The sequence below is a fragment of the Vipera ursinii genome (genome assembly GCF_947247035.1).
Source record: "Vipera ursinii genome assembly, chromosome: 15".
Lineage (NCBI taxonomy): Eukaryota > Metazoa > Chordata > Lepidosauria > Squamata > Viperidae > Vipera > Vipera ursinii.
The window spans coordinates 3,337,846-3,359,062 of record NC_139528.1 but is presented as its reverse complement, the minus strand read 5'-3'; the positions used below and the strand labels follow the sequence as shown (position 1 = coordinate 3,359,062).

The window sequence follows — 21,217 nt, the reverse complement described above, 5'->3', positions numbered from 1 at the left end:
CACCACATGGGCTGTTGGGAAAATAGGGGGAAGAAAGTCTTTGAAGTATATTCTTTGCCTTCACTTAAGTTATATAGCCATTAAGGTGAATGTAGAATTATTATTATTATTATTATTATTATTATTATTATTATTATTATTATTATTATTATTATTATTATTATTATTTTGCCTGGGAAGGGTGTAACGATCCTTTGCAGTTTATCCTACTTTTCAACCAGCTTCTGCAATTAAACTGGATTAACCGAATTTTGAGCAACGATAGCCAAGCAAGAAGCACCCCTCTGCATTTTTCCCCCCCGGATGCAAATAAAGGAATGTGCCCCTTATCAAATCAGGCAAGAAAAATGCCCCCCCCCTATTGCCACTGAGGGTCCTTTCCAAGTAACAACGACGCAGCCCCATTTCCTGCTTCTCTCCCTCTCCAAAAACCATGAGCGAGAGAAACAAGTGAAGAAAACGGCATTTATTATTATTATTATTTCCCACGGTCGCTGCTTATAAGAACCAGTTAAGAGGCTGACTTTAAAAAAACCCTTTTTTTTTTGCTCTCCAAACCATGTACAAAAGAAAGGAATTCGTCAAAGGCAGAGGGGGGAGAGGGGAAAGAGAGGAGGGGGATTCGTAAGATGGACGCATGAACAAGGAATCGCAAAGGTTCCCTGTTCTCAAATTGGGGGGGGGGGGGAAGAGAGGAAAGATTTTTAGGGGACCAGAGAAAGGGGGGGGGGAAACCCACACAGAGAAGGGAAAGAGTGATCCTGGTGGAAAAAAGAGGCCGTTTCTGAAAAAAAAGGGACGCCTCTGATCCTCCTAATTCCACACCTCTCCTAGCGTCGCCTCCATCCCGAAACGAGGAAGGCGAAAAAACGAGGGCGCCCCTAAAAAAAAACACGCAAAAAAACCCCACACGTCTGGACGGGGGAGGGAGGGGGGACTTTGTGCATTCAGATCAGCGAGGAGCGGAGGAGTCTGGGCGGGGAGGGGGGGGGGAAAGAGAGTACAAATGTAAAATGTGGAAATTAAAAATATATTTATATATAAAAAAAGAGAGGGCGGGAGACCCAGGACCCAACGTCAGGTCCCCAGCCCGGCCACGGGACCCTCGGAAGCGGCTTGCTGCGAAGGGGGCCTCCGGTGCGGATCGAGAGGTGGGGTGGGGCGGGGCGTTCGTTTTGGTGCTGGGCGAGGTGGCTACCGGATGATTCCTAGAGGGGCTGAGAAAGGAGCTCGGCGCTCAGTCTTCCAGGATGATGGGCTCGCTGGTGCTGGCAGGGTGGACTGGGGGGACAGGCAACAGGGGGGCCCCCAGAGGCCTGAGCGGCAAGGCTGACTTCACCTTCACCGGAAGGTTTGGCCGGCGGGCAGCTCGACGCATCTCCAGGTGGGTCAGCGCCTTGCGGAGGGCCCTGGGGAACGAAAGAGCGGCGGGTTTTTAGGGTGCCCAGCCTGGCAGGGCGGGGGGCAAACTCCTGGACTGAGAGAGAACCATTTGCTTCTACACACACACACACACACACACACAGACACACACAGACACACACAGAGTTTTCTAAAAAATATCTCAGTGGTCTCCGTATTCACTGGTGGCTTCGGAAACATTTTAAATGTTCCCAGCCAGCAAGTCTCTCGGTTGCTCAACCTTGGCCCCTGCTTGAAGAGGGGTGGGCTTCGACTCCCAGGATCCCCCCAGCCGGCCTGCTTGAAGAGGGGTGGAATTCTGGGAGTTGAAGTCCACCCCTTTTAAAAGGGGAGAAAGAAGCTTGAGCAAAGACCGCTTGACGGTTGCCAAAGGGAGACTGGCCATTCCAGAACCACAGGCCAGAATCCAGCTGCTTCCACCATTCTGACCCAGGGCATTGTCACCGGCTCCGCGTCAAAGCCAGGGGGACCCAACAGAAGGGGCCACGTACCCCCCCACCCCACCCCCCCAGGGCCGGAGAGGGAGTCGATGAAGCGGCCCACCGTTTACCTCCCTGCCAGCCTTGCAAGGTAGTCCGCTCAGGAGTACAAGCTCTTATCTTTCTTGTAACTGAATCTTGCAGATCTGAATGTCCATCAACCCGCAGGGTCCCCCCCACACCTTTATAGATGAAGAATCTAGGGGGGGCGTCCCTCCTGAAATGTTTCCCACGCAGCCTTTTTCCTCCCGAGGGCTCAGCCTCCTCTTATCGGACCGTTGCCTCGTCCGCGGCTCTTCCTCTTCCTCCTCCTCCATCCCGGGAGCAGAATTTGGCAAGTCTTCCCCTCCCCACTTTTGCCTCTAGGGAGGGTCCCCCTTTTCTTTCGGAGGGCTCAGCCGCCCCTTGACCTGCCCGCCGACTTTTAAGTCAACGGCTTCTCCCGGATGTCTTCCCCACAAGACACCATTCCACAGGGCCCCGGGGCGCCACTTTGAATAAGAGTCTCAAGGGACCTGGGAGGTCATCCAGTCCAACCCCCCGGCCTGCGTACCTGGTGTCCTTGGTCGCCACAAAAACGACAGGATTGGGGGCGTCGGCGGGGTTCAGCTTCTGACGTTTCAGGGCAGGCTGACTGCTTGACCTCATGCCGGAAGTTAGCGACCGCCCGTTGGCCGAGAAGGGGAGCCCGCCCCCTGCCACCTGCGCCCGGTCGCACACAGAGCTATCAGCGAGAGGAACACCCCCCCCCCACCAAAGCAGTGTCTACCTCTTGCTGGGTCCCCCCCGCCCCGCCTAGCCGCCCTCCTCCCTGGGATCCGCCGCCTTCTGCCCGCCGGACGAGGGGGAGAACAAGCCAAGATTGGGTGGAAAGACGGCTGGTTGCGTCAGCCTTTTCAATGAATGAATAAATCAAAGCGGGTCGTGCCCGCTTCCGGGGGGGGGGTGGTAGAAAGCCCCGCCGAGCGAGCGAGCGAGACGGAGACAGGAGAAAAACAAGAGAGGATGCAGAGCTGGCTTCCCTCGCAGGCGGAGGAGAGAACGCCTGCCAAAGGGCAGAGCATTATGGGTTGCGGGACTCCCAAGCTGCAGCGACCACTACAAGGAGGTGGGAAGGCTTTTTTTTATCGGGGGCAGGGGTGTGTGTGTGGGGGGGGCACTTCTACCCTTGCTGGCTTTCCGAATCTCAGGATGTTCTTCTTTCCCCTCCCCCTAATAATAATAGTAATAATAAAAAGACCCCCACCCCACCCCGCCTCCTCCTCCCACCCTCTCCAGGCCTGTCCCATCCGCCGCTTGCAGCTCAGCGACTCACGTTCTCGAAAGTCCGTTTCCCCACGATGCCCGCCAGGCCTCGGTTTGGGGTCAGCTGGTTCCGGTTAATGGGCGTCTTGGTGCCGCGAGGGGTGCGGGGTTTCAGGGGCGCCTGGGCGGCTGCGAAAACAAATCAGAATGTGGTGCTGAAGGTGCCCTTCTCTTTCCTTCCTTCCTTCTTTCTTTCTCTCACTCTTTCTTGCTTTCTCCTTTTCTTCCTGCTTTCCTTCCATCTTCCATCCTTCCTTCCTTCCCATCCATCCCATCTCCCTCCTTCCCTCCTTTCTTTCTTGCCTTTTCGTTCCTGCTTTCCTTCCTTCCTCTTCCTTTCTTCCCATCCTCCCTCTCTTGCTTTCTCCTTCCTTCCTGTTTCTTTCCCTTGCTTTTTTTGTAGATTTGTCTTTGCCTTCTTTCCTTCCTTCCTTCCTTCCTTCCTTCCTTCCTTCCTTCCTTCCTTCCTTCCTTCCTTCCTTCCCTCTTTCTTGGTTTCTTTCTCCTTCCTTCCTTCCTTCCTTCCTTCCTTCCTTCCTTCCTTCCTTCCTTCCTTCCTTCCTTCCCTTTCTTGGTTTCTTTCTCCTTCCTTCCTTCCTTCCTTCCTTCCTTCCTTCCTTCCTTCCCTCTTTCTTGGTTTCTTTCTCCTTCCTTCCTTCCTTCCTTCCTTCCTTCCTTCCTTCCTTCCTTCCTTCCTTCCTTCCTTCCTTCCCTCTTTCTTGGTTTCTTTCTCCTTCCTTCCTTCTTCTTTCTCTCCCTTTCTCTCTTTCTTGTCTTTTTGTTCCTGCTTTCCTTTCCTCCCTCCCTCCCATCCACCCACCCATTTTCCTCCCTCCTTCCCGGCTCTACCTGGCTCCTCCTCCTCCCTTCCGAGGGGCTGCATTGGGGGTGGGGTGGGGAGGGTGGAGGGGAATATCTTATTTCACTGATGCGTGATGTGTGATGCATTCCCTCCCCAGGAGAGACCCCGCCCTGGGCAGAGACCCCTTACCCAGCTCCTTGATGATAGCGGCCAGAGGCAGACGGACCAAAGGGTGGATCTTCAGGGGCGTCTTAGCCGCCTTGGGCAGCCGGATGGAGCCTGGAGGGGAAGGAAGCCAGGGCTTGCGTGAGAGCCACCCGCTTCGTCCGGCCTGCCCCTCCCTCTCTCTGCCCCACCTACACTCAGCCTTGATGGCATTGGCGTTGATGGGCGCGTAAGGGCGCCGGGCGGCCCGCCGTGGCTGCAAGATATCCCGGCACATACGTCGCGCGATGCGGGTCAGTTTGGTGGTCTGCAAGAGGAAGGTCTGACGGTTTTTCGCCAGCAACTTGGCCCGGTTGGCGCTGGTGGTGTACGGCGAGAGGCTCTGGGCTTCCGGCCGAGACGTGTGGCCTCGAGAGTGGGGCTCCTGAGGAGGAGGAGGAGGAGGAGGAGGAGGAGGAGGAGGAGAAGGAGGGAGGGACGTCATAAGGGGGCTCGGACGGAAAGCTTGGTCTAGAGACGAAGCCACTGTGCGAGAAGCTGGGAGGCAGTGAGTTCTAGTCCCGCCTCAGTCACAAAACACTGCGTCACGGGCCAATCACCAGGAGGCGGTGAGTTCTAGTCCCGCCTTAGGCATGAAAGCCGGCTGGATGACTTTGAGCCAGTCCCCAGGAGGCGGTGAGTTCTAGTCCCGCCTTAGGCATGAAAGCCAGGTGGGTGACTTTGGGCCAATCCCCAGGAGGCGGTGAGTTCTAGTCCCGCCTTAGCCATGGAAGCCGGCTGGGTGACTCTGAGCCAAACACCAGGAGGCGGTGAGTTCTAGTCCCGTCTTAGCCATGAAAGCCGGCTGGGTGACTTTGAGCCAGTCCCCAGGAGGCGGTGAGTTCTAGTCCCGCCTTAGGCATGAAAGCCAGGTGGGTGACTTTGGGCCAATCCCCAGGAGGCGGTGAGTTCTAGTCCCGCCTTAGCCATGGAAGCCGGCTGGGTGACTCTGAGCCAAACACCAGGAGGCGGTGAGTTCTAGTCCCGTCTTAGCCATGAAAGCCGGCTGGGTGACTTTGAGCCAGTCCCCAGGAGGCGGTGAGTTCTAGTCCCGCCTTAGGCATGAAAGCCAGGTGGGTGACTTTGGGCCAATCCCCAGGAGGCGGTGAGTTCTAGTCCCGCCTTAGCCATGGAAGCCGGCTGGGTGACTCTGAGCCAAACACCAGGAGGCGGTGAGTTCTAGTCCCGTCTTAGCCATGAAAGCCGGCTGGGTGACTTTGAGCCAATCCCCAGGAGACGGTGAGTTCTAGTCCCGCCTTAGTCGTGAGAGGCAGCTGCATCCCTCTCTCAATCCAACCCACCTCGTAGGTTTGCTGTTATAGGTGAAAGAGGGTGAAGAAAAGTATGTTGGATATCGGGTTACGAGCCCACAACGGTGGGGAACATTACACACAGATGCCTTCCCCATTAAGCAGACGAATAATTCCTGTTGCGGCCCTCATTGGCAACCAGCCTCCAAGCAAATGTAGGTCCTGAGCCAGCCCCCAGCCTCTCACCCAAAGCCACAAGGCTGTGTGCGCGCGCGTGTGCGTGCGTCTGTCTTACTGTGATGCTGCGGGCAGCTCCCTCCAGCTGCGTCGGCGTCTTTAGGCCCCCGTACTTCTTCCAGTAGATCCAGCAAGAGGCGCAAAGGCGGCACTGCATATTAGGAGGGCCCCAGGCGTACCACTGGGCTGACTGGGTGGCTGTGGGGGAGGGGAGGGAAGAGAGAGAGAGGGGGGCCAAATGAGGACGTTGTCAACATCCCACCCCCACCCCGCCGGCCGCAGGGGCTCAGCCCTAACGGTCTCCTCGGGGGCGGATGGGCAGAGACGACGTGGGCCCCGCGTCCAGCAGAAGGAAGAGGCAGCCCCGATTCCTGGGTGGAAACGTACTGTGGCAACTCTCGCAGGTCAGCCCTTTCTGGAAGCCGGTGCCGTTCATTCCAGGCTTCGAGCCCACGGAGATGATTTGGTTCGGATTCGGTTTTGTACTGGAGAAGGGGAGATAGAGCAAGAAGGGCACGGGGGGCTAACGTTTTACTTTCACAGGCCCAGAGCCAACAGCCTGGTTGGTCCCAGATCTGTGGGTTTCCTTGCAGACGTTTCGTTACCGGACTGGGGGACATGGTCAGTGCTGAAAGACTAGGAGGACGAAACTCACTCCCTACTAGCACTGATGACGTTCCCTAGTTGGATAACGAAACGTCTGCGAGGAAACCACCCTCCTCCTTCTCCTGCGTTTCCCCTCTTCTTCCAGCACTGATGACGTTAAACCTAGTTTGGAGCATGAAATGTCTGCAAGAAAACAACTAAACTCAGGGAGCGCCAAGGACCCAACATTATTCCTCCTTCTTCCTCCTCCATCCCCGTTCCCTCCTAGCACTGATAACGTTACCTAGTTTGGGTCCTGAAACGTCTGCAAGGAAACCACCCAGCTCAGAGAGCGCCAAGGACCCAACATCATCATCATCATTATTATTATTCCTCCTCCTCCTCCTCCTCATTCTTTCTAGCACTGATAATGTTATTTAGTTTGGGTCATGAAACATCTGCAAAAAAACCCCACCAAACTCAGAGAGCACCACAGTCCTCCTCTTCCTCCTCCTCCTCCCTTCTAGCACTGATGTTGTTACCTAGTTGGGTCATGAAACGTCTGCAAGAAAACCGCCAAGTTCACAGAGCACCGAGGACCCCACAGTCCTCTTCCTCCTCCTCCTCCTCCATCCCCATTCTTTCTAGCACTGATAACGTTACCTAGTTTGGGTCATGAAACATCTGCAAAAAACCCCCCACCGAACTCAAGAGAGCACCAAGGACCCCTCATTTGAACTCCGAATTACAAATATGTTCTACTAATCCCAGATCTGGCTGCAATCATTAAAAAAAAGGGGGGGAAAGGGACCCAGGGAGTCCACCCCGCTGTCGGATAGCGACAGACGTGCTCCTAAGCATTGGTAGGAAACGGGGAGCAGGGCGCAAGAATTTGATCCCCCCATCTGGAATAAACAAGAGTTGGCATTGGATACGTAGATCTCCCCCCTGCTCACATTGTGTGTCTTCCTTTTCTCCTGGGTCTTGGGGGGAGGGGCTGGCTGGGGCATCCTTCTGTCCCAATGCTGACCCCCTTCAAAAAAAAAACAACCAAAAAAACCCCGAGATGGGGACACTCACTAGGTTGGGATGTATACTTGTTTCAACTTGCTGTCCGCTTCTGCCGCTTTCAACCTTTTCTGCGCGGCAAAGGAAAGGGGAGAGGGTGAGTTGCAACGTCCGGAAAAAAGGGCTCTCCAGAAAAATTTAATTAATTTAATAATTTAATTTGTATACCGCCCTTCTCCCGAAGGACTCAGGCCAGTGAACAGGGCAATATGCATCCTCCTCCCCCCCCTCCAGGAAGGAAGGAATCGGCCCCTTCTCCAAAGGAGCTGCAGGAAGACCACGCATGCACGCACACACACACACCCCTCACCTGCTGGATGTATCTGTCTGTGGTTTTCCACATGTAGTAGAACTGCACGATGCTGGCCAAGGACTTCCAGGGCAGCTGGAAGAGAGGGAGGGGGGGGGGTGGCTTGAAAAGGACGCCCTCCCCCACGAAAGGGAGGGGAACGAGCGCTGACCAGGGACGAGGGGGCTGGTCCTACGTAACCAGGGCTGCGGAGGCAGAATCGGACTCACAAAATCCTGCCGAATGTCGTTGAAGTCTTTCCCGTATTTCTCCAGGGCCTCCTCAAACAACATGGCCTCCGAGGCCGACCACTCCTCCATCTCGTCCCGGCACAGCACGGGCCCGCCCTGGGGCACCAAAGTCGACATCGCCTTGGCTAGGTCGTAGCCGTTACGCTGCAAGGTGTCCATCGCATGAAACTGGTGACGGAGGGGGAGGGGAGGGGGCGGGATAGAAAAGGCAAGCAGTGAGCGGTTGGCGGTCACAGGCCGAGAAATCACAGAGCGAGGTCTGGGGCGTCAGAATCCCTCGCCTTTTTTTTTACTTCTGTACTTTTTATTAAAAAGGTTTTAGCCGTGGCAAAAGAGAAGAAGCTGAAATCAAAGAGAGGGGAGGAGACGAGACGAGGAAGGAAAGAAAAAAGAATGGGAAAGGAGAGGAGAGGAAGAATGGGAGGGAGGGAGGGAGGCAGTAAGGACTAAGAGAGAGGAGGGGAGGGGGAAGGAGAGAGGAAAGAGGAAAAAAGAGAGACTGATAGACAGAGAAAGAGAGAGGGGAGAGGGGGAGAGAGGAGGACAAAGAAAAAGAGAAAGAAAAAGAGGAAAGAAGGAAGGAAGGAAGGAAGGAAGGAAGGAAGGAAGGAAGGAAGGAAGGAAGGAAGGAAGGAAGGAAGGAAGGAAGGAAGGAAGGAGGGAGGGAGTTTGGGAGGGAGAGAAGGAGGGAGGGAAGGAAGATAGATGGGAGAGAAGGCAGGCAGGCAGCCAGGAGAGAAGGAAGGAAGGAAAGGAAGATTGAAGGGAGGGTGGGAGGAAGGAAGGAAAGAAGGAAGGAAGGAGAGGTGGGAATGGAAGGAAGGAAGGAAGGAAGGAAGGAAGGAAGGAAGGAAGGAAGGAGGTGGGAATGCAAGGAAGGAAGGAAGGAAAAGAAAGCAACGGCCCATCCTCACCAGCGTGATGTCCCGAGACGCAGCCGCCGCGCTCATGTGAAGGCTGGGCTGACGGATGGAGCTGCTGCAGTCGAGGGCTCGTGCAAAGGTGCCCACCGCCCTGAGAGAAAGGAGACAAGGGTTAGCCATCGCCTGCTCTCCACCGGGCCCCGACCAGCGCCGCCGCTCTCGGGCCTCACCGAGCCACCACGAGGAACTGGTCGATCTGCCGGTCGGTCAAGGGGTTGTCCGGATCCCACACTTTCATCTCCATCTTCTGCTGGTTCCGGTTGTCGGATTCCCCTGAGGAGGAGGAGGAGGAGGAGGAGGAGGAGGAGGAGGAGGAGGAGGAGGAAGAATAATGGGGAGGGTCAGCATTCGTGGTTGGCCCTTCTCCAGCTGGGCTCCCCTCGCCCCAGATCGGAACCCGGAGCCGTCCTCGCTCACCTTCCGCCAGTCGCTCAGGGATCTCTGCCTGGTACTTGCAGCCCACCCGGATCTCCCCCTGATCAGCTAAGAGAGTCTTCTGAACCGGGTCAAAGACCAGCGAGTAGAAAAAACAGTCCTAGGGGGGGGGGGGGGGAAAGACAGCAAATGTCTTGTCTGCTCTTTTGCCCTTTTCCCTTCTTCTCTCGTTCCTTCTTGCCAACTTGCCTGCCTCCCTTACCTTTCTCTCCTCTTTTTCGTCCCTTTCCTTCCCTCCCTTTCCCTCTCCTCCCTTCTTTCCCTCCCACTTCCTCCCTCCCTCCCTTCCCTGTTCTTTCCTTCCTCTTCTCCCTCCCTCCCTTCCTTTCTCCTCCTCTCCTCCCTCCCTCGTCCTTTTTCTCCTTCTCCACGGATGTGCTCTGTCATGGAAGCCCAGATCCCAGCGTTCTCCGAAGAACCTCAACATTTCCCATCCTCCCTGCCTCTAAGGCTTCCTCCTTCGGGTCTGTATTCAAGGTGGACAGGGATTAATATTTACACGTTACTGACATCTTAAGGGTGTAGGTTTATGCACCCGCTGCACGTAGTACCGTTTAAATGTGTGTTAGGTACGTGTGTACACTCTTGAGGGCAAGCAACTAAGTTTCAATTTTAAGGTGTGCCAGTGTGCCCACGGGTTAAAAAAAAAGACAATAAAGTTTATTTATCTTTTAGCCCTGTGAGGTAGGTCCCAGAAACGCAGAACCTGCTCTATCTCGATGATCAGATTCCATTAAGAGAATCGGGCACGTCTCTCTCTCTCTCTCTTTCTCTCTCTCTCTCTTTCTCTCTCTCTCTCTCTCTATCCCTCCCTCTCTCCCTCCCTCCCTCTCCCTCCCTCCCTCTCTCTCCGTTCCTTTCCTTCTTCCCGAACTATTTCTCACGCCCCCTTTTCCTTCCGTCGGCCCTTCTCCAGGCCGGCCGCTCCCCAGGCCCTGCCCGCCTGGCCCTCCCAGCGTCTCACCTCTTTATCCAAGTACTGGCTGAGGATATCCGTTTCATTGAGCAGGGTGACGCTGCACTTCCCCCTGCAACCAAACAGAACTGGGGTCAGGGCAAGGAGTCCTCAGCTTGAACGAGAGTTCATTTAGTGACCGTCCAAAGGGGGCGACGGCACTGAAGAGAGGAACTTGGCACCCTGGCTCACACCTACGACCGTTTCTCACACTTACAACCCGTGGCAGCATCCCTGTGATTTACATTTCGACGCTTGGCAACGGCTTGCCTGAGTAGGAGGGTTGGACTAGATGACCTCCAAGGTCCCTTCCAACTTGTTATTATTTATTGATAAATAAATATTTTAACTGCTTGCCTGAGAAGGGGGTTGGACTAGATGACCTCCAAGGTCCCTTCCAACTTGTTATTATTTATTTATAAATAAATATTTAACTGCTTGCCTGAGCAGGGGGTTGGACTAGATGACCTCCAAGGTCCCTTCCAACTTATTTATTTATAAATAAATATTTAACTGCTTGCCTGAGCAGGGGGTTGGACTAAATGACCTCCACGGTCCCTTCCAATTTGTTATTTAGTTATAAACAAATATTTAACTGCTTGCCTGAGGTCCCTTCCAACTCTGTTATTCTATGTATCTCTAAGGGTCTCCTCTTGTTAAATATAATAAGTTGTTATTGTTGTTGTATTATTATTTTGTTTTTTGTTATTACTATTATTATTATTATCTGGCTCATATTAATTATGGCCATGTGATCCCCTTTCGCGACCTTCTGAGAAAGCCAATGGGGAAGCCAGATCCACTTAACGACTGGGTCGCTAATTTAACCCCTGCAGTGGCGAGAAAGGTCACAAAAGGGGGCAAAATTCACTTCATCAACTTCGCCCTCAGCTGCATCAGCTTTGGGCTCAACTGTGGCCTTAAGTTGGGGAACCACCTACGTTCCCGACCTCCCCTCTGATCATATAACCTCGTTAAGAATTACACCCTCTTCTTCCCGTGCAGTAAATTTATTGTCGCGGCTACGACGGGCAACGACGCGCGTTGGGTGATTTGGAGAATCCCTCACCGTATGTGGGTGGCGGGAAGAGACTCGAACTGACGGGATAGAAAGAGCTCCCGATGTTTCAGCTGGTGCCGTTGTTGCTCCGAAACGGAAGGCTGCTTCGACTCTTCTTCGAATTCGCCTGGAGTTTAGGTTGGTTGGGGTTTTTTTTAGGGAGGCGAGAAACGAGAGAAAGAAAGAAAGAAAGAGAAGCATTTGTAGAAATTCCACCACACTCAAACGGGACGTTTCACAAGGGACCAGCCTGGGGCCCGACCGATGAGAAAGAGCATAAAGAAGGCGCATATATTTACAGCCCAGCTTAAATCAGCTCTCCTCTCCACCCAAAGTGTTTTTTCTAATGGTGTTTCTCCTTTTTTGGCTTTGCTTTTGTTTCCTCTCGTCATCTGAGGACCAGGAAGAGAAAAGACTGTACATTTTTTGGGATCCTTGGGAGAGATTTAGCTCAGGAATCACTGCCTTGACTCTGAGCCAGCGGCACAACCCATCGCGTTTCTCAATTTTGGCAGCTTTAAGAGGAAAGGGCATCAACTCCCAGAATCCCCCAGCCAGCCTGCTTTTCAGATGGGGGACTTCAACTCCCAGAATCCCCCAGCCAGCATGTTTTAAGGTGGGGGACTTCAACTCCCAGAATCCCCCAGCTGGCATTCTTTTGAGATGGGGGGTGTGGGCTTCAACTCCCAGAATCCCCCAGCCACCATTCTTGAAGATGGGGTGGACTTCGACTCCCAGAATTCTCCTACGGCTGGCTGGGGCATTCTGGGAGTTGAAGTCCACCCATCTTAAAACTGCCAAGGTTGAGAAACGCTGCTCTTCAGCAAAAGAAAGGCAGAGATGACAACACAGACAACCCAGACACAAACTTCTGACTCCGCGGCCTGTTGCTTTGGACACTGAAACACCATCTCCTCGCTTCGCCCTGGGCTCCCTAATCTGCTTTGAACAAAAGCCAACGTAAGCCAGGAGAGAGAGAGAGACAGAGACACACAGAGAGAAACAGAGAGGAGAGAGAGAGAGAGAGAGAGAGAGAGAGAGAAACAGAGAAGAGAGAGAGAGAAACAGAGAAGAGAGAGAGGGAGAGAGAGAGAGAGAGAGAGAGAGAGAGAGAGAGAGAGAAGAGAGAGAGAGAGAGAGAAACAGAGGAGAGAGAGAGAGAGAGAAACAGAGAAGAGAGAGAGAGAGAGAGAGAGAAACAGAGAAGAGAGAGAGAGAAACAGAGAGAAACAGAGAAGAGAGAGAGAGAAACAGAGAAGAGAGAGAGGGAGAGAGAGAGAGAGAGAGAGAGAGAAACAGAGGAGAGAGAGAGAGAAACAGAGGAGAGAGAGAGAGAGAGGAAACAGAGAAGAGAGAGAGAGAGAGAGAGAGAAACAGAGAAGAGAGAGAGAGAAACAGAGAGAAACAGAGAAGAGAGAGAGAGAAACAGAGAAGAGAGAGAAGGAGAGAGAGGGAGAGGGAGAGAGAGAGAGAGAGAGAGAGAGAGAGAGAGAGAGAGAGAGAGAGAGAGAGAGAGAGAGAGAGAGAGAGAGAAACAGAGAGAAGAGAGAGACAGAAATAATCTCCTTGTTTGCCTGTCCTGAAATCTATGGCTGAGATGCCTTTACTCTTTGGCACAAAGCCTTCCTAACACAACTTTCTCAGCTCAGCAACCTTTCTGCCCCCAAGGCCTATGGATAAGGGGGGTGAGGGAGAGGGAAGGAAAGCCAATCCCTCTTGCTCTTTCTGCTCTCCTGCAAATTTTGCACCTTTTTTTCCCCTGCTCCTCTTTCCAGAAACACACACACACAGAGAGACACACACACAAAACACTCCTGTGCCTTTTGACAGCACTCCCAAGCATTGTTCTTCTTCTTCCTCCTCCTCCTCCTCCCACCCTTCTGCTTTTAGAGCTTGGCAGTGTCCCAAAGAGGTGGGGAGGACAGGAAGTGGAAGGGCGTTCCCTCCCCTTCCCACCTACACACCCCTCTGGGGGAAGGGAGGGAGGGAAGGGACGCTCAGGCAACTCTCTGCAGGGATAGGCAGCGCCCTCCTATGCTTTGCCCAATCAGGTCCCACCAAGTCAAGGTCACAGCCCCTGCTGGAGAGGCTGGGAGCCCCCAGAGAAATCCCCCTTCCTCCTCCTCCTCCTCCTCCTCCTCCTCCCCCAGGCCCACAGCTGCAAACCCTCTTGGGTTAACCCTTCAGCAGCTGGGGCCGCCTGCACCTGCCTGCCTTTCTCCCCCTGCTTCAGGGCTTTGCACCCTCCGTCCCCAAGGGACGCCCCACAGGCCTTCAGCCCTCCAATTTACACCACGTTGGGACACACCAGGAAAAACCCCAGACACTTCCTCCTCTGGAATTCCACCTGCCACCACGCACGCGCACACACACACACACACAATACAGCTTTTCATCCCCAGTGAGAACTTTGGGAGAGGCTGGCTGAGCCCAGCAGAGGGTGTGGCAGCTTTTTAGCCATTTTCCCCCCCCCCCATTTCTTTTCCTGGCTGAGCTGCCTCTAACGCAGGGCCAGGTGGCCCCCCAAGGAAGCCGGACCACTCTGCCCATCTCAAAGCATCCCTTGCCATCGAAAGCCATCCCTGGAGGGAGGGAGGGAAGGTGGATGAGAAGGAAAGAAGGAAAGAAAGAAGGAAAGAGAGGGAGAGAGAGAGAGAGAGAGAGAGAGGACAATGGGAGGAAAGAAGGAACCGGGAAGGGAGAGAGGGAAGGAAAGAAGGAGGGAGGGAGAAGAGAATGGGAGGAAAAAAGGAAGGAGGAAATTGGGAAGGGAGGGAGGGAGGAGGGAAGAAAGGAAGGGAGGAAAGAGGGAAGGAAGGAAGGAAGGAGGGAGGGAAGGAAGGAAGGAAGGAAGGAAGGAAGGAAGGAAGGAAGGAAGGAAGGAAGGAAGGTCCAGCCCGCCAGGAGCCCCATCCACTCACGAGCATTGCTGTCAGCCAGGCTGTTGAGGCTGCTGGAGATGTCCCTCCGTCGAAAGAGGCAGACCACCTTCGCCTCCACGTTGCCATTGGCCGTCTGGAGGGGAATAGACTGCTGGTCGATCAAATGCAACAGAGCAAACAGCTCCAGGGGGGAAAAAAAAAGCAACTTCCACCCACCCAAGTTCGCACAAGCCGCCCCCCCCCTCAGACCCGTTACCTTGTTGAGCTCCTCAATTCGACGGACGAGGTAGGGATTGCTAGAGGAGTTCTCAAAATAGACGTAATCTGGAAAGAGGAGGAAAAAAGCAGAAGGGACCAAGTAAGGAAAAAGAAGAAATATAACAATCCAGCGACTTCCTCGGGATGAGAATGACGTTTTACGGAGAAAAGCAAAGGAGATGATTAGTGGACTGGAGGCTAAAGGATAGGGAGAACGGTTGCAGGAACTGGGTAGGTGCCATCTGAGGAGAAAAAGGACTGGGGGGGGGGACATGACAGCCGTCTTCCAATATTTGAGGGGCTGCCACAAAAAAGTGTGTGTGTTGTGTGTGTGTGTGTGAGAGAGAGAGAGAGAGAGAGAGAGGAGAGAGAGAGACTCTTCTCCTAAGGACCTGAAGGTAGGATAAGAAGCAACGGATGGAAACTAGTCAAGGAGAGAAGCAACCTAGAACTAAGGAGAAACTTCTTCACAGTTAGAATAATTAACCAGGGGAACTACCTGCCTCCAGATGCTGTGAATGCTCCAACGCTGGAAGTTTTTCATTTTGTCTGAAGTGGTCTAGGGTTTCCTGCCTGAGCAGGGGGTTGGACTAGATGACCTCCAAGGTCCCTTCCAACTCTTGTTATTCTGTGTAGGGTAACTCAGGCAGTTGGACCGATTTTTAGCTTGTGGGTGGATTTTGATTTTGGACTTTGACCTCCAACCCAGCCTTCTCTATCCAGGTTGGGGGGGGGGGAGAAACAATTTTGAGGGCAAAATGGATCCACACTTAGCTCTAGCAATGAAACACATCCTGAATGGCTAACAGTTGCAAAAATGACTTCCTGGTGTGTGTGTGTTTTTTTTTTTAAATGTGCAAATTCACTCCTAGCCTCCCCTTACAATTTTGATTCGGTGGCTTAATCAAGAAAAAAAATGGAAAAGGCAGTGGTGGGTGGGTGGGGAATAGTTTTTGTTGAAATAATAAATCCAAGTGTTTTGGCCCGACTGCAATTTAGCAAAACATTCCTAAACTCTAGAGCCAAATATTTGGGCAGAATTATTATTATTACCAACTTTTACGCTGGGAGACAACTTAAAAGGTATTTTCAGCACCGCGTTTGAGGACAATCCAGCCAACCCTGGTTTGTTCAACAAGCCACAGCTTAATGTGTGTTGCATGAGCAAGCGTGCTGTTTTTTAAACACGTCAGTAAAACATTAAAAAAAAAATCTGAACTTCCTTAAATCCCAATGCGAATCCACGGCAGAACTGAGTTTGTAACAGGATTTCCCAGAGAGGGGTAAAAAAAAGTTCTCCACTTTAAAATGTATGGACTTCAACACCCAGAATTCCCTTTTCTGGATGAGGACTTCTGGGAGTTGAAGTCCACAAATCTTCAAGTTGCTGAGGTTCAAAGACTCTAAGCTCCACTAATTTTAGAACAAAGGTTCGACATTATACAGAGTCTCCTTGTTTTACGGCCACAATTCAGACCAAAATTTCTGCAGTTAAGGGAGACCTTTGTTAAGTACCCCGTTCTACGACCTTTCCAGCCCGTTGTTCAGTGAATCACTGCAGCTGTTAAGTCAGTAACATGGTTGTTAAGTGAATCTGGCTTCCCCCGTTGACTTTGCTTGTCAGAAGGTCGCAAAAGGAGATCACGGGGCACTGCGACCGTCATAAATGTGAGTCAGTTGCCAAGTGTCTTGAATTTTGATGACGTGACCGTGGGGGGGGGGGGGTTGCTGCAGCAAAGGTTGTAAAAGTGAAAAACAGTCATCAGTCACTTTCTTTCACTGCCGTTGTAACTTTGAACAGTCACTAAATGAGCCATCATAAGCCAAGAGACCGCTATTGACTGGGTCACGGGAGGTATTAAGTCCCGTTTGACCATATCCTGCCTTGCATCAGCCTTGGGATCCAGGTAGCTCATTCTATTTTTCAAGTTTCACTTCCTCCTTTGAACGTGAGGGTTGAGAACTAGCAGCAAAGTTTCCTGCCATTTTGAGGACGGAAGGTGGTGAAATGGCAAGCCCGGGAAAAATCAGTCCAACCGTGGGTTTTTTTTTTCTCTCAAAAAACCTGAACGATTTGCCAGGAGACAAAACAATAATCAAACATCTCCGCTTGCCCCAGGCCCTGGAGAAGGACTCGTAGGTGGATAAAAGGCCAAACCAGTTTAAACCTCTGGCTGACTGTGCGGGACAAAGGATGTTATTGATAATAATAATAATAATAATTCTGTTTTCTCATCAATGTACGTGTCCTTTGGTTTGGATCTTCAGGGTATTCTAGTCCAACCCCCTGCTCAGGCAGGAAAGCCTAGACCATTTCAGACAAATGGCTGTCCAGTCTCTTCTTAAAAACTTCCAGTGTTGGAGCACTCACAACTTCTGGAGGCAGGTTGTTCCACTGGTTTATTGTTCTAACTGTCAGGAAGTTTCTCCTTAGTTCTAGGTTGCTTGTCCCCCGGCTGTGCCCAAATTTTAGCTTTCCTCTCCTTTGGTCATCTGGGTCTGTTTCCATTGCTACCAAAAACCTAAGGCCCCGCGAATCGACATTGGACCGGTTCTGATGCAGTCCATAATAAAAAAAGAGCCAAGAAAAGCCAGTGATGGATCCAAAGGGGATTATAGAGAATTTAACCACCCAGGTGAATCCATCCAGAGATACCGGAATGGATGATCTTCAGAGCTGGAGATTTTGAGCTTAGATAAGAGACGGCCTTCAGCTTTTCTGAATGGAGATGGCTTTTGGTCCAAAGCCAACATTTCATTTGGGGCACCCAATATTTTTAGCTGGCGATGCCAAGGTTCAGCACCGGGCTTTCTGCAGGTGAGGTGGGAGACGCCAGGCTGGCCTCCATCTCACCTGTCCAGCCTGAGCAGGAAGTGATCTGGCTGAGAGGGGCGGCAGGCAAAAGGATTCTGCCCTGACCCAAAGAGGAAGAAGGGATAAAACAGCTCGGCTGGGTCCAACTTAAAATCCTCGTTCGGCTTTGGACGGAAAGGATGGCAAGATCTAAAAAACGAAGAGAGTTTTCCCTGCTTTTTGTTTTTCTGCCAGCTTGGAATTCAGACATACTGCTTCTGTATGTGGAAGCTCTATTGCTCCTCTGTATATTCTTTTAGCACTGTTTCTGGTTCTCAGCACTCTCTGCTGGCTAAGTCTGAAGGATCAGCCAGACCACGCAGGGATGTTGACTCGAGTTTCTGAAGTGGAGACCCCCTGCCCTGTTGTATGGGTTTCGTTATTCTCCCCACTCTGGAGAGTCAAATCACTCGCTGTACCTCAACAAAACCGCAGCTCTTTTGCTCGTCCGTCCATCTCACGTCCCCCCAATTCCCCCCTTCTCTCTTGAAAGACAGGGATAAGTCCCGCCTTAGCTATCAAAGCCAGCCGGGTGGCTTTGGGCCAATTGGTGAGTTCTAGTCTGCCTTTGGCATGAAGACAGCCGGGTGTCCTTTGAGCCAATCACCAGGAGAGGGGTGAGTTCTAGCCTTGCCTTTGGCATGAAGACAGCCGGGTGTCCTTTGAGCCAATCACCAGGAGAGGGGTGAGTTCTAGCCTTGCCTTTGGCATGAAGACAGCCGGGTGTCCTTTGAGCCAATCACCAGGAGAGGGGTGAGTTCTAGTCTGCCTTTGGCATGAAGACAGCCGGGTGTCCTTTGAGCCAATCACCAGGAGAGGGGTGAGTTCTAGTCTGCCTTTGGCATGAAGACAGCCGGGTGTCCTTTGAGCCAATCACCAGGAGAGGGGTGAGTTCTAGTCTTGCCTTTGGCATGAAGACAGCCGGGTGTCCTTTGAGCCAATCACCAGGAGAGGGGTGAGTTCTAGTCTGCCTTTGGCATGAAGACAGCCGGGTGTCCTTTGAGCCAATCACCAGGAGAGGGGTGAGTTCTAGTCTGCCTTTGGCATGAAAGCCAGCCGGGTGACTTTTGGGCCCATGGCCAGGAGATGGTAAGTAAGTTGTAGTTTGCTTTTGGCACGAAAGCCGGCGCCGGTGAGTTCTAGTCCCTTCTTTGGCACGAAAGCCGGCTGGGTGACTTTTGGGCCAGCCCCTCTCAGCCCAAACCCACCTTGTGCGGAAAACAGAAGGAAGCTGCGTTGGATGTTTTTTTTTGCCACCTTGAGTTATTTATAAAAATAATCCAGGCAGTTTAAAAATAAAACAAAGTTTGTCGTTACCCCTGTGATGCCCAGGCCATTCTTCAACCAAATGGGGGGGAAGCTAATTATACCCCTTTATTTTTAGCTTCTCCGCCAATCTCAGCAAGAGGCTTTCGCCCCTCTCTTTATCTCCATTCATAAACACACTATTTTCTGTTTTTTTTTCCCCTTGCCCTCCTAAATGGCTCCATTTTCTCAATCAAGTTGCTTTTCATATCCATGTGACGCTCACTCCCGAGGACTTCAGCACAGCACATCTGGAGAGAGCAAGGGAGTCTGGCTGGGGACGAGGGGAGTTCCTGCCCAGAACATCTGGAATGGGCCAGGAGTCGGGAGAACTCGGCCGTGGATGATGGGTGTTCTAGTCTAGCACATCTGGAAAGTGCCACGGGGTGGAGAGCTGAGCTGGGGCATGATGGGGTTTATTGCCCAGCGCACCTGGAAAGTGGCAGGGGGCAGAGAGCTCCGGTGGGGACGATGGGAGTTCCAGGCTAGCACATCTGGAGTGCCAGGAGACGGCGAGTTCAGGCTGGGGATGATGGGAGTTCTAGCCTACAACCTGGAGAGTGCGAAAAGGTGTTCAGGCTGAGGATGATGGGAGTTCTAGCCTATAACCTGGAGAGTGCCAGAGGATGGAGAGTTCAGGCTGGGGACGATGGGAGTTCGAGCCTATAACCAAGATGGAGAGTTCAGTCTGGAGACGATGGGAGTTCGAGCCTATAACCAAGAGGATGGAGAGTTCAGGCTGGGGACGATGGGAGTTCGAGCCTATAACCAAGAGGATGGAGAGTTCAGGCTGGGGACGATGGGAGTTCGAGCCTATAACCAAGAGGATGGAGAGTTCAGTCTGGGGACGATGGGAGTTCGAGCCTATAACCAAGAGGATGGAGAGTTCAGGCTGGGGACGATGGGAGTTCGAGCCTATAACCAAGAGGATGGAGAGTTCAGGCTGGGGACGATGGGAGTTCGAGCCTATAACCAAGAGGATGGAGAGTTCAGGCTGGGGACGATGGGAGTTCGAGCCTATAACCAAGAGGATGGAGAGTTCAGGCTGGGGACGATGGGAGTTCGAGCCTATAACCAAGAGAATGGAGAGTTCAGGCTGGGGACGATGGGAGTTCGAGCCTATAACCAAGAGGATGGAGAGTTCAGGCTGGGGACGATGGGAGTTCGAGCCTATAACCAAGAGGATGGAGACTTCAGGCTGGGGACGATGGGAGTTCGAGCCTATAACCAAGAGGATGGAGACTTCAGGCTGGGGACGATGGGAATTTAAGCCCAGGGCATCTTGGAAGGAAGCAGGCCTGGACGGGGACGATGGGCTCTCCCCTCCAAGAGGACTGGAGGATGGAACCAGAGGTCCAGCAACATTTTTGGGGTGCACCAAGTTTTTTCTTGGGGGGGGCAGAATTACCTCCTAACAGTTTGCAACCCCACACAAAAAGGGGGGGAAAGGCCCCCCAAAGGGGACTCTGCCCCCCCAAAACAATTGGGGACCCCCCTCCAAATTTCCAACCAGCCCTCGCACCCTCCAAGGGGGGGGTTGACCCCTCCCCCACCTTCCAAACCTGCGCCCCCACTTCCTGGTCGGGGCCTCCCTCCCCCCCAAAAGAGCCCCCCCAAACCCGGACCACCCCCCCTCAGGCCCCCCAGCCCCCCTTTTGTGCTTTAAATAAAGCCCTCGGGCGCCCCCCCGCCCCTCCCCCCCTCGCCGGGACAAATAACGAGCCCTGGGCAGAACCGCCGCCTCCTTACCGCCCACCCGGTACATATTGGCCGCCATGGCGCCCCGCGACCTCCTCCCGGCCGCCTCGGCCGCCTCAGCAACTCCGGGCCCGGCTGCTCTTCATCGCCTCCCGCCGCCTCAGCCGCCTCAGCCGCCGCCGCTCCGTCGCTCCCCCTCACGCAGCCTGGGCCGGCCCCGCCGCGCGCCCTTCGGCAATCTCCGGAAGCGCTCGGGCATTTCCGGTCGGGCTTCGTGAGAAGGGCAGGCCGGCGGCGGAAGCGGCTCGGGCTTTTCCGGAAAAGGAAGGTGGTTTTTTTGTTTTTTTTTGTCCCCTCACAGTCTGGGATAGCGAGAGGGGCGGAGATTCCTCCCGAGTGTTGCCGGAAAGGGACGAAGGAGACTCGGGCTCTTTCTTCCGGAGGGCTTCGGCTCACCTCGTAAGGAGGCGTGGGCGGGGCCTCAGCGGGCCTTCGGAGGAAGAGCGGGCTCCTTCGGGTCTTTCCGCCCACCTTCGGGGGGAGAAGAGGAGAATCGAGTACTTTCGGCCAACTTCGGCCTTTTCCGGAATTAGAAGTTAACTCTTTCCTACCCGCAAGGCCCGCCCCCTTCGTCCAACACACAAACCTTTATTAAAAGCGAACAAGCAGACGCAGAATTTTTTAATATTTTAATGGTCACAACTGTCAAGTGGGAAGTGCGCAATCAACGCACTGACGAGCACATTGCGTACGTGCAATATGTGAGATGCGTTGGTAGCATTTGGGAACCCTTTCAAATTATTTTTAATCTTGCAAGAGTTTGAAGACGGTGGTCCTAAACATTAGCAATTTTAAGATGAGTGGACTTCAACTCCCAGAAATCCACAGCCTTCGATTCTTAAAGCGTGGCTGGCTGGGGAATTCTGGGAATTGAAGTCCACTCCTCTAAAGCATG

At 53.1% G+C, this 21,217-nt stretch overlaps 1 protein-coding gene across 7 annotated transcripts; it reads right to left on the bottom strand.

Moving 5' to 3' along the window:
- Positions 1-451: 451 nt before the first annotated feature.
- On the bottom strand, positions 452-20,544 carry MTA2 (metastasis associated 1 family member 2). 7 transcript variants are annotated; one of them, XM_083374712.1, is made up of 18 exons: positions 20,314-20,544; positions 14,404-14,471; positions 14,187-14,280; positions 11,275-11,392; positions 10,215-10,278; positions 9,233-9,350; positions 8,986-9,088; positions 8,807-8,906; positions 7,872-8,060; positions 7,663-7,737; positions 7,365-7,423; positions 6,087-6,184; positions 5,758-5,897; positions 4,369-4,597; positions 4,198-4,287; positions 3,217-3,335; positions 2,455-2,625; positions 452-1,409 (listed from the first exon to the last, which is right to left on the bottom strand). In XM_083374712.1, the coding sequence occupies exons 1-18, from the start codon at positions 20,339-20,341 to the stop codon at positions 1,209-1,211; spliced, it is 2,064 nt and encodes a 687-aa protein (XP_083230838.1). In that variant the 5' UTR covers positions 20,342-20,544; the 3' UTR covers positions 452-1,208. The 7 variants fall into 7 exon arrangements, with proteins under 7 accessions (XP_083230838.1, XP_083230839.1, XP_083230840.1 ...); XM_083374713.1 differs by having other exon boundaries at positions 2,455-2,603; XM_083374714.1 differs by having other exon boundaries at positions 4,453-4,597.
- Positions 20,545-21,217: the final 673 nt, after the last annotated feature.